General features: G+C 42.4%; 2 protein-coding genes across 2 annotated transcripts in view; one reads left to right on the forward strand and one right to left on the reverse strand.

Moving 5' to 3' along the window:
- GPR39 (G protein-coupled receptor 39) overlaps nucleotides 1-6,978 on the forward strand; it is a 181,775-nt gene extending 174,797 nt beyond the window's left edge. The window contains exon 2 of the mRNA XM_017664964.3: nucleotides 6,467-6,978. Within this exon, the coding sequence (XP_017520453.3) occupies nucleotides 6,467-6,975 (509 nt within the window). The 3' untranslated portion in view covers nucleotides 6,976-6,978. The remainder of the gene's footprint in view (nucleotides 1-6,466) is intronic.
- A 10-nt stretch (nucleotides 6,979-6,988) lies between these two features.
- LYPD1 (LY6/PLAUR domain containing 1) overlaps nucleotides 6,989-12,071 on the reverse strand; it is a 38,730-nt gene continuing 33,647 nt past the window's right edge. The window contains exon 3 of the mRNA XM_017664965.3: nucleotides 6,989-7,630. Coding sequence (XP_017520454.1) covers nucleotides 7,395-7,630 — 236 coding nt within the window. The 3' untranslated portion in view covers nucleotides 6,989-7,394. The remainder of the gene's footprint in view (nucleotides 7,631-12,071) is intronic.

Raw genomic sequence — 12,071 nt, forward strand, 5'->3', positions numbered from 1 at the left:
GAGGAGGAGGCTCGGAGACGGGGAGACGGGACCGCACATCAGGAATGAGAGGGTGGTTTCTCACTGGCTGTCAGCTCTGACTGCAGACACTTGGCAAAGTGTGACGCTCCACAGGCAAGCCTGTGATGGTGACAGGGTCACAGAGATGCCTGCAGATCTGGCTCCACCTCAGTTTGTGCTCACCCTTGAGTTAGAGTCAGGACCAGCTGGAAGGCTTGTTCATCCCACAGCACTGGCCGCCCTCCCAGGGCCTCTGATACAGTAGGTCTGGGGTGGGGCCTGGGATGTGTATTTCCAACAAGTTCCCAGTGCTGATGCTGCAGTTCCAGGAACACCCCTTGGACAGCCGCCCATGCAGAGGGCAGAGGCTAAACCAAGGCTGGTCCCCATCTGGGCTCCTCGGGTCAGACAAAGTCGTGAATGAGATCAGTGTCTCCACTGGCTGGCAGGAGATTGGCAAACACAAAGATAAACTGCAGAAGCACTAGACCTTTTATAGGATGTATTTGTCTCTTTATTCTGCTAACCATATGCTTGCTTTCCTCTGGCAACTGCTATTTAAATGTCAGTTGACAAGCAGATGCTCGATACTCTACTATATGCAAATTAATTTATTGTCCACAAAACCTGACGGCATGTTTCCCAATTGTCCTCATTTCCCGCTGTCCCTGCCCACCCTTTGTTCTGGCCACACTGAGCCTTGCTGCTCTCAGGAGGTAAGCTGCGGTTGTATTGTTCCATCCGCTGCTCATGCTGTCTTTGCTTGGCTGCCCTTTTCAGGCTAACTTGCCATCCTTTTTCTGACTGTCCCCACTGTGAGAAGGTCCACCAGACCCTCTCTTTGCTGCCACCATCCTCTGCCCAGATGGCTCTCTTGGCACTTTACAAACAGTCCAGGCTGTGGCTGCCTCATCCTACCCGGCTTTTTATCATCAGGGCCTAGGACAGGATCTGTAATAGACCCCAATCACAAAATGTTTGCTGAGTGAATAGATGAAGTCCAGGGAACTTACATCATAGGGGAGAAGAGGGATGGGGAGATACCCAACTTCTGCTCCCTGTAGCCAGGGTTACAGACAAGTTGAAATACTGAGGTAGGAAGAGGAAGGAGCAGCTTTACTAATCACAGAAAACCTCAGTCATTCTCAACATTCCCCTCTGCACCCTGAAGGCTTCAGCAGTTCTGTAAAATGGGACTCCAACTGCAGGTGGACAAGCAAATCTTTTGGATTTCTTTAAATTACACAGAATACCTTTGCTTGGGGAGAGACCAAATTTCTAGTTCTTTTCTGCTCAGTACAAGTTAAGTATTCTCTTCTAGCAAGTATTTATGTAAGATAGATAGATGGATGGATGGACGGACAAATGGATGGACAGACAGATGGAGTCCTTATAGGCTTGGTCACCAGGTCAGGACCTGAAGTCATATTTTGTTTTCCAAACATTCTTCAGCTCCCTTTGCCTGTACTTCACCTTCCTTTTGGGGGGAAAAACCTGTGTTCCACAGCTTTGCCATGTGCCTGTTCTTGAGGGATCTGGTCCTAAAACCGAATCCAGACAGTGTACAGAGAAAGTGTCATGCTGACTTTAGCTGGGGTCCGAGATGGACCTGCCTCCCACTGCATTCAGTGCTCTGGATGGTCAGCCCTTGACTAAAACTTAAACAAAGGGGAAAAAAACCCTACTTAGAAGTGATAGGCTTATTTGTCAACCTAGGTAGAACCCCATACTCTGAGCAGTAAGGCAAGGTAGAGGGAATCCTGTCCCCCCAGGTCTCAGGTGATTCGGTTCGGTCCTTTGTAGGACAAGGGAGTTCTGCAGCCCATTTCCAGAGTGTCTCTCCCTGCTCCGCCACTCCCTCATGACTCTAACTAAGCTGATTTCTGGGGAACAAATTGTTAACTTCAGTTTCAAGGCTAGAAGGGAGAAAATGGAGCAGTGTCGGGGTATGAACACTGCCACGTCCGAGGTGGCATAGCTTAACGCACGTCTGAAGACTCTTCCGAGCAGGCTGACTCAAACATTCATGGGTTGTCAGGCTTCAGTGTGGGATGTTGTTGGACATCTGCATTACCTCTGTTTGTTAAACAACATTACTCTGCCGCAAGTATATCTGTGCCATCGTGTAATGGCTCTTGTCATTTTAATGCAGTGATCAGGGAGGAAAAATGGAAGCACTTTATGTGGAAGAATAGATAAGATATGAAGGTATCTCTTAACCTAGAGTGCAAGGCTGTCTGGGAGGAACAATACAGATCTATCAATAATTCAGTTAAAACAGTTTACCTTCTTTACATGACTGGGTTCAGTCCACTGATCTTCATTCAAGTTCACACCGAAGTTATTTAACTGCAGGCTGCGCTTTATACCATGCAAACCAAAGCATCATAGATTTTCCCAAATGTAATATATAAGTACAAGTTGATTGCAGCCAAACATAAATTTAGTCAAATCTTTAATACACTCTATTAAGGCGTGAATAAGACTTTAAAACTTTGTCTCAGTAACAGAGTAGCTCGGACTAGAGCTAAACCAGCTTTAACAGCCAGAATAAAAAATTACTTTTGCACATGGTATTTATTCTCAACACTATGTCACCTGAAATAACATTTTTTTTTCTAAATGCAAAAGTGAGCAGTTACCCGTCAATACAAAATGACAAATTTTACGAGGAGCTGACTTGGCGCCTCCCTTTCCCCACCAGAGGCTAGCCCGTTACACTGCCCACAGGCACACACCTTGTATTTGCCATTGGCTCTGCCTGTTTGCCCAATGCTCCATTTTCCTAGAGCGAAGTTATCTTTCAAAGCACAGAGGAAAGGCAGCAGCCATTTTCTCCACCTCTTGTTGGGGTGAGGGAAATAGATTGCAACAGCCCTGCTAAGAATTGGCACAACCTGTGTTATTCCAAAATGACTAGGCAAGGGTTTGATGGAGGAATTTAAGAGAAAACTGTGCTTTCAGAAGTGTTTAGGCTTTAGATGACTGGTAGTTCCCTTCTCTGGAAGGCTTGAAGTGAAAAGACTGGACAAACCTGTTCTGCATGGTAGCTGGGAACGCATGCTTGGGAATATGCTCCGGATGCACCTTGCTTGCACCATCAGCATCTTAGGCTGATGGACATAGGCTAGGTGGGCACTGCCTGGGGGCTCCTTGGTTTGCAGGACTCTGTCTGGGTATGTGACTAGAAGGGGACAGTTGGAATGATGGGAAGAGGAGGAAGCAGGGAGCTTCAGAGCTTCACTACTTTGAGGAGGGGCTGTGAAAGACTGCCCTGTGCTGTTGTAGCAACTGGCCTCTTGGGGCTGGTTCCCAACTGAAATGTGCTGACAGAGTAAAAGCACACTGGGTTTCAAACAAAGACTTAGCGTGAGACAAGAATGTAAAACATCTCAAATAGTTTTAGGTTGATTACATGTTGAGACTGCATGTGAAATGGTGATATTACTGGTATGTTGGATTTCCTCTGACTCTTTACTTTTTTAATGTGGCTGTTTGAAATTGTAAATTATGCATGTGGCTTACTTTATATTTCTAGTGGACAGGGATGCTTTATATCCATTTTAAATGGTGGAATTATGGCTCATGTTTACTTTCTTGTGTTTTCTGTGTTTTTCAAGCTGAAAATATGAGAAAGACACATCTTTGAGAAAAAAAACGTATCAGGGATTTGGGAGATTGGAAAGCATGTGTCCTAGTTATAGCCAATGGGCAACTAAATGGAGACACAACTTCCTCAGCTGTAAAATGAAGGTAACAGTTTTGATCTCGCCAGGTTATAGTCAGAAGTGAGAAATGCATAGGAAGCTAGCAGAAACTGTCTAGCACGGAACCTGACACAGGATAAACTCAATAACTGTTTGTTATTATTCTTGGTTATATCTCAAGACCTATCCAATGCCCAGTCTTTAATCTGTGTCCATTTCCAAGTCAGTTCCTCATCGCTCTTGCTCTCCACATTTGTATTTGCTATCATATCTATCTAATTCTACCCTTCTCTTTCTCATTCTTGAAGAGCCTTAGGTCTGGTTCCCTATTTTCTGCTATTTGTTCAGTCTAAGATACCTCCCACTTTGGCTCATTTCAATTTCAGAGCAAAGATGCTCTCCTGGCTAAAACTATAAACCAGGCCACAACTCTTCATCGGCCCATCCTTGCACCATTCCTGGGATGCTGGGTCTTGCTTTTTACTGAATTCTGCTTCTTTTAAAGGACAACTGATTGCAGGCAAAGTGGGGGAAGGTCCAAGAAGAATAAGGATCATGCACATTAGAGATCAATAGAACAGGTGCAAAGACAGGACCACAAAACCTCTCTCTTTCCCCACAACCTTGCCACCATTTCTCACTGCCTTTCTTCAGTTGGCTTTAAAAGCTGTGTTCAACCGATGGTAATGAGTACAAGGCAGTTCTCGTTGCCTTTCTAGATTCTTGCCACCTGAAGCACAACCTCCCACAGTGCAGCCCAGCACACATCTTAAGCCCTGTGCTCAATTTCCATATTCTAGGAAGTCAGTCCTCAGATGAAGAAGGTTGTACTTGTTCTGAAATTCAGTGCAAGGAAGAGAGAAGAATCTAAAACTTTGGGAAGACATGTAGATTCCCTCGGCATGATAAGCTTCCTAGTTCCTTCACAAATAATGAGAGGAACCTTTCAGTCCGAGCTGCATGAGATAAAAACAGAGAAGTAACTTAGGAACACACTTGGAATATGCACAGATAGCTAGAAACACCCAGGCTTCTCGAAGCAATGGAAAAAAAGATATCCCTTATTTTCTATCATGTATTTTTTAATTCAGAAAAATGTTAATATTTGTTCCCATCCAGCAGCTCTAACTGGGTGACTCAGAATATACTCCTGACTTCAGGGGATTCTTTTTTTTTTTTTTGGCCTTTCCAGCAGATCGATATGTTACTTTACCCATTTTATTTTTAGATTTACTGAGTATTCTCAGGATAGCAAACTCCAAGGGAAGAAATAAGCAAATTGGTTTGTATTTCAAGGCTTGGGCAGAGGTTTGATAGGAGAAACCCTTGGAAATTAACAGGGGAGCAGAATGTCCAGGGCCCTCTTTGCTGCCAGCTGGAATTGGTGGGGGATTCATTGTTGGGATAACTGGGTTATTTCAGTGCCAGAGAACACATCCAGGGTCACTCTGCCACCAGGCGAGGGATGCTCAGGCCAGCACATGTGAGAGGGCCAATGCTGGATGCATAATCGTGGGCAGCTTTTACTAAAGAAATATGTACCATTGATCAGAGGAAGGAGGGGATCATCCCCAACTCACTTTCCTGTGCTTTCCTAGAATAGCAGAAGGTTTGAAAATGTGAATGAATTTTATTATTCAAATTTAGGAGAGGGAGAAAGCATTTATGAAATTCCAAAACATGGCTTCAGGAATATTAGCTATTCACACAGGAACTTTTATGTTCTGGTAGCTTGGCTCTCTGGGACAAAGAGCAAATGTTCTGCGGTTTCCTGATCATTTTCTTGGCTGAGGGTGTTTTTTTTTTGGTTCGTCTCTTTTTGGGTGGTGGTAGCAGTGGGTGTTCACTGTGGCTAAGAGCTCATGACACTTGTGATTGATAGCAGTTGTCTGTGGTCTATATAGCATCCTTTTCTGTCAGAGATCACAGAAAGAGCAATGAATATATAAGGCAGAATGAAAATATGTGGGCATGCAGACATATATGTCCATGCAGTCAACTTTTGATCCACTGAGTGGTGTCTCTTTAGGGACTGATCGTTTCAGTGCTACAAAGGCAATGAGCGTGTTGCTGGCTGAACTTGAAGTTTTGTTTTCCGTTGTTTTTAGATAATTGTCTTTCCCCTCCATGAGGATAGAAGAGATGATGTATCTAACACATGTGAAAATAAACAAGTGCTATTGCAGATATGAGCATTATAATTACAGGTATGCACATGTAGTTAATAAGTATGTCCAAAGTACATTCTTGGTGACGACAGTCTATTCCTGATTTTGCTTCCTTCAAAACTGAACACAAAACCAGTGTTACTAAATATGCTTCTTCATTACCAAGGAGCTAACACTGCCATTTGTCTTGCAAATACCATGGGGTCTTCTTTTTAAAATACAAATGTTTCATCTGATACGGCTAGTCTGTATGCATCTATTTCTTTAAAACAAAAATACAAAACTAGATTATTGTACTACATAAAATGCTTTCCGGTTACACAAACAAAAACATATTTTAAATTAACAGGCATCAACAGATGATATAAATAGTGTAAAGCATTTAATGGTCTTTAATACAGTCAACTTCCCCGGCCTTGAAACACTGTTAAATTCTTTTTTGCTAGTGGCAAAAGAAGCTGTCAAGCACAACACCGAAAAATTGGTACCATTTCCTGGTCAGTAAGCACAGAACGGAGGAGCTAAATGTTTTACGGTTTTTATTGTCATTCTCATGCCATTTTGTTTCTCTGCTTCCTCTCGCCTGCTCAGGGCTGATTGTTGTGACCTTGGCCGTCTGCTGGATGCCTAACCAGGTCCGGAGGATCATGGCTGCAGCCAAACCCAAGCACGACTGGACGAGGTCCTACTTCCGGGCGTACATGACCCTCCTCCCCTTCTCGGACACCTTCTTCTACCTGAGCTCCGTCTTCAACCCGCTCCTGTACAACGTGTCCTCGCAGCAGTTCCGCAGCGTGTTCCGGCAGGTGCTCTGCTGTCACCTGACCCTGCGCCACGTCAACCAGGAGAAGCGCCTGCGAGCGGAGGCAGCCTCCACCGCAGACAGTACCCGCTCAGCGCGCCGCGCGCTCATCTCTGTTGCTTCCAGGCGCAGTTCCTCTGCAAGGAGAACTAACAAGGTTTTCTTAAGCACTTTTCAGAGTGAGGACAAACCCGAGCCTCAGCCCCAGCAACTGAGTCTCGAGTCATCAGAGCCCAGCTCGGAGACAAAGCCAGCCAATTCTGCCACAGAGAATGGTTTTCAGGAGCACGAAGTGTGAGTGTCAAGTACAGAAGGCCCACCCTCCACAGAAGCAATGGGTGTCCTCATGCAGCGGTGACCAACCTGTGCCCTTGTCCCAGCCAGGAGTGGACGCCTTGGAAAAGACAGAAGCCCATCTAAGTATCTCCTAAGGGCTGATTCTGCCAGCCTGGCCTTTTGACCCTGGTCTACAGAGAGTGGGGCACACGTTCACTCCACCCCTCCCTTCCCCTTAAGCACACTGAAAATTCAGACTGTACTGACAGAGCTTGCAAAATTGTTGTACACTGAGCTCTTTCATTATTTGGAAAGGAACTGAAAAAGAGAACAGATTCCCCACCCTACCCAGGATAAGAGGACACCCAGAAGAATCTCAAGGAGTAGGGGGTGAGCAAGGGCCAGAAGAACAATGCAGGAGAGGCTGCATCTCTTTCAGCTTCAGCAGTGTGCCAAGAAGAGGGCTAGTTTGAGGAGCAGCATGGTGGTGGGGAGCTGGGGCCGAAGTGCCGAGGCAGGACTGCTCCTTTTCTTGGGCCGTGGCCCATTGCAAAGAGGGGTGTTACAGCAGCTGATGCACACTGAGTTCAGTTTCCCTGGGGAGCAGAAGGATTGGTACCCAGCAGAGGCGATGAGGCAGGCTGCTGACGATGCACAGGACTTGCGGTACATGATTCCTGAAACACAGACCCAAAGGAGCTGGGTTAACCTGTGCTGGCCAAGGACAGCTCCTCCTTCCTCCTCCCCAAGCCTTGGTGGGGCCAGGGAGGTGTTTCAGGTTGTGTCATTGAGTGCCCCCAGAACACATGGTGAAAGGTGGCAGTCATCTCCCTCCGTTTGACAAAAATGTTCCAAAAGATATTTGCTATACCAACACCAGCAAAAAAAGAGCTGTTTCAACAAAAACTGAACTTGAAGTTGGAATTCATGCTGTGTACTAGAACTAGACCCAGCTTTTTATTTACTTTTTTTGGTTCAAACTATCTCATGTCAGGAATCTAGATCTTATCTCTGTTATTACTTTATAAGTGACCACAGAGAGATAGCTTGCAACTATGCATTTATTAAATCCTGGAGTCTCTGAATGTCCAAATCCTAGAGGGAATGAATCAGCACCTTACTGAAGGGACCCTGATATTTTTCCCCAGATTTGAGGGGTCCACTGAGGAAGTGGCCTGGCTGACAGTGTGTCCAGAACAACCTTATTGTCAGGGAACAAGCTTTGCCTTTAAAATATATGCCCATTTGCCTAGCTAACAGCACTGGCACATGCATAGGCACATAAAAGAGCTTTCTGGAAGGGAGCACATGTGGCAGGTCCAAACTACAGCATGGTCAGCAAATCAGGGTATCTTGGATAATCATTTGACTTCTTAACTCTGGAAGCTTACTCAATTCAAATAGCTAAGCTTATTTAAATAGATTCCTGTGTGCCAGGTACTCCAGAGGGCTGTAGTGTACTAGTCCATTTACCACCTACAATAAGCCTAAGGGCAAAAGAGGTTTAGTAACTTGCCCAAGGTCACAGTACTAGAAAGGAGAGCAGCCAGTGAGGCAGAACCTAGTATTCTGGCTCCATGCTATCAAGTCTTTATTGCAGGCAGCAAAAGAGACTGCAAAAAGCTTTTTTTGGTGGGGGGAGGGGCAGGGTGCTTTACTCTGCAGATAGCTTTTGGGGTATGTGTAGCCATTTTGTACCAATGAACTGTATTTGTTTCAGACAAATACATCATGCTAAAGATGGATCTTTAAGTTAATGGATTTAGTGTGTTTGCTGCCCTGCACAGCTGATGAGACACATTCCACCAGCAGCCAAGGTGCCCTCTGACTTCCTGCAGAGAGGGGTGTTTGCAGGCATAGCTTTCATTTGGGCCTCCTTTCTTCCCTTTGATGACTGCTGCTTTGGGTGCTGGAGACACAGTAAAGAATTGAACCTGCTTGAACCTTCCAAGTGGGAGGCAAAGAAATAACTGAAATTTACATTAAAATATGCAATTTTGTATCTTTCTGTGTATTTGCACATTTGTATAGATTGTTAAAATCTGACTGATACAGCTCATGGACAGAGCCAGGTATGAGGTGGAGTGCAGAGGTACCATTTAATTTCTAAGGAACATTCTATATGGCATTGCCCATTTGTACTTTTACTATCTTTTTATTAAAAGCACTAACTCATTTGCCTAATTCAATAAACTTTTTTCCTTAAGCGAATTTTTAAAATTCCCAATATTACGGAATGTATTTTTCACTGTAAAAAAGTTTGGACAGATAAGCATGCTCCTAGAACACCCCTTCTGATCCCAGGTCCTCCTCAGAGGAAGTGTTTTCATTTTATCAGTCTGGGATGTTTGTTTCTATACATTTAAATATGTGCCCATGGAGAAATAAAGTGTCTGTACACACATTTGTTAATGGCATCACATCCTACATGCTGTTCTGCAATTTGCATTCTTGCTTAGTGACATGACATAAAACACTTAGGGATTTCTTTTGAAGACTAACTTTTTCAGGCTAAGGATGAGTGGATAAGGTAGGTTAGATACTTAGATAAATAAGTATGAAGGGACTCTCCCCAATTTTTGTGACTGCCACCCAGGAGACACCTCCAGGTAACCTGGTTCTGATGGCTAGCAGGGCTTGTGGCCTCACAGAACTATATATATTTGCATTCTTTAAAGTTGTTGCCTGAGGGTCTTGCTTCCAATCAGCCTGAGTCTGGGTGCTGAGATGCTCCCGTTTGGGACATTGACTGGTCTTGGCATACCTGCAACTACTAGCAGTTATTAAAAACGTAAGAGGCTGTCACAATCACAAAGGTTTGAGACACAATAAAGAGTAGGGTGGGGTTGAACAGTAAGTTTCGTCTCCCATACACAGCCAGCCCTTCAAGACTGGGAGACATGGCTGTTTAATCAAATGTACAGAAAACAACACAGACTCAGACAAAAGATGAATATGTTCCAAATGAAAGAGCAAGAAAAACTTCAGGAAAAAATTCTTAATGAAATGAAGATAACTAATTTATCTGATAAAGAGTTCAAAGTAATGGACATAAAGATGTTCAACAAACCAGGAAAAGAATGGATAAACGCAGTGAGAACTTCAACAAAGAGATAGAAAATAAAGTATCAAACAGAAGTCACAGAGCTGGCTAACATACTGTCAATCAGAGTAACATTCACAAAAGAGTCCCAGAGGAAGAGACACAGAAAGGAGAAAACTTACTTGAAGAAATAATTGGTGTAAACTTTTCTAACCTAGGAAAGGAAATAGACGTCAAGACCCAGGAGACTCACAAAGTTCCAAATAAGATGAACCCAAAGAGACACATACTGAGACCCCATCAAAAATGAAATGTCAGGAGAGAATCTTAAAAGCAGCAAGAGAAAAATAACTTATTACATAACCTTGTAAGTCTTTTCCACAGAAACTTTGCAGGTCAGAAGGGAGTGATACAATATTCAAAGTGCTGAAATAAAATGAAAATAAAAACAAAACAAAAAACCTCCCAACCAACAATATTCTATTCCAGTAAAATTATCATTCAGAATTGAAGAGTTTCTTGAAATGCAAAAGCTAAATAATTTCATTATCACTAAACCAGCCTTACAAGAAATGTTAAAGTGACTTCTTTAAGTTGAAAAGAAAGGGCATTAATTAATGACAAGAAAACATACAAAAGTATAAGTCTTACTGGTAAAGGTGAACATATAGTAAAGGGAGTGGATTAACCACTTAAAAGCTAGTATAAAGGTTAAAAGACAAAAGTAGCAAAAATAACTAGCTACAATAATTAATTAAGGGGTACACAAGATAACTTAAAAACAGAAAATGAAGGGTGGAGAGTAAAATTATTAAGCTTCAGAATACATCCAAATGTAAGTCATTAGATATACAAAATATGATAAGGAAGCTAGGCATACCACTAAAAGTCATCAAACCACACAGGAAGAGAGCAAGAGAGAAGAAGAAAGGAACAGAGAAACTGCCAAACAACCATAAAATAATTGACAAAATGGCAATAAGTACATACCTATAAATATAAATGGAACAAATTCTCCAATCAAAAGGCACAGAGTGACTAAATGAATTTTTTAAAAGGATCCATTTATATGCTGCCTGTAAGAGATTCAGTTCAGACATAAGGACACATAGAAACTAACAATGAAGGGATAGAAAGAAATATTCTGTGCATATGGAAACCAAAAGAAAGCTGTGGTTGCTTTACTTATATTTAAAGGACTATAACAAGAGACAAAAAAGGTCTTTATATAATGGTAAGGGGTCAATCCTACAAGATGATATAACATTTGTAAATATTTATGCACCTAATGTAAGAGCAACTAAGAATATAAAACAAATAGAAATCAACCTAAAGGGAGAAATACAAAGCAATACAATAATACTAAGGGATGTTAATATCCCCTTTACATCAATGGATAGATCATATAACAGAAAATAAGGAAGTACTGGCTTTGAATGACATGTTAGATCCAATGAACTTAACAGCTACATATAGAACAATACATCCAAAAGCAACAGAATATACATTTTTTTCAGGTGCAAGTGGATCATTCTCCAGGATACAGCATATGTTAGGCCAAAAAATGAGTCTTAAGTTTAAGAAGACTGAAATCATATCAAGCATCTTTTCTGACCACAATGGTATGAAACTAGAGATCAATTATAAGAAGAAAATTGGGAAGTTTACAAATATGTGGAGATTAAATAACATGCACAGACCAACCATGAGTCAAGGAAGGAATCAAAGGCAAAATATGTTGAGTTTCCGTACATTAATAATGAACTCAGAACAAGAAATTGAGAAAACAATCCCACTGAAAATTGAATCAAAAGGATTGAAATACTTAGGGATAAATTTAAGCAAGTTATACTCTGAAAACTCTAAGACATTGAAGAAAGTGAAGATGACACAAATAAATGGAAAGATATTCCCTGCTCATGGATTAGAAGAATTAATATTGTTAAAATATCCACACTAGCCAAAGCAGTCTACATATTCAAAGTAATCCCTGTCAGAATTCCAATGGCATCTTTCACATCAATAGTACAAACTATCCTAAAATTTATATGAAACCACAAAAGACCCTGAATAGC

Source organism: Manis javanica, chromosome 7, assembly GCF_040802235.1.
Source record: "Manis javanica isolate MJ-LG chromosome 7, MJ_LKY, whole genome shotgun sequence".
Lineage (NCBI taxonomy): Eukaryota > Metazoa > Chordata > Mammalia > Pholidota > Manidae > Manis > Manis javanica.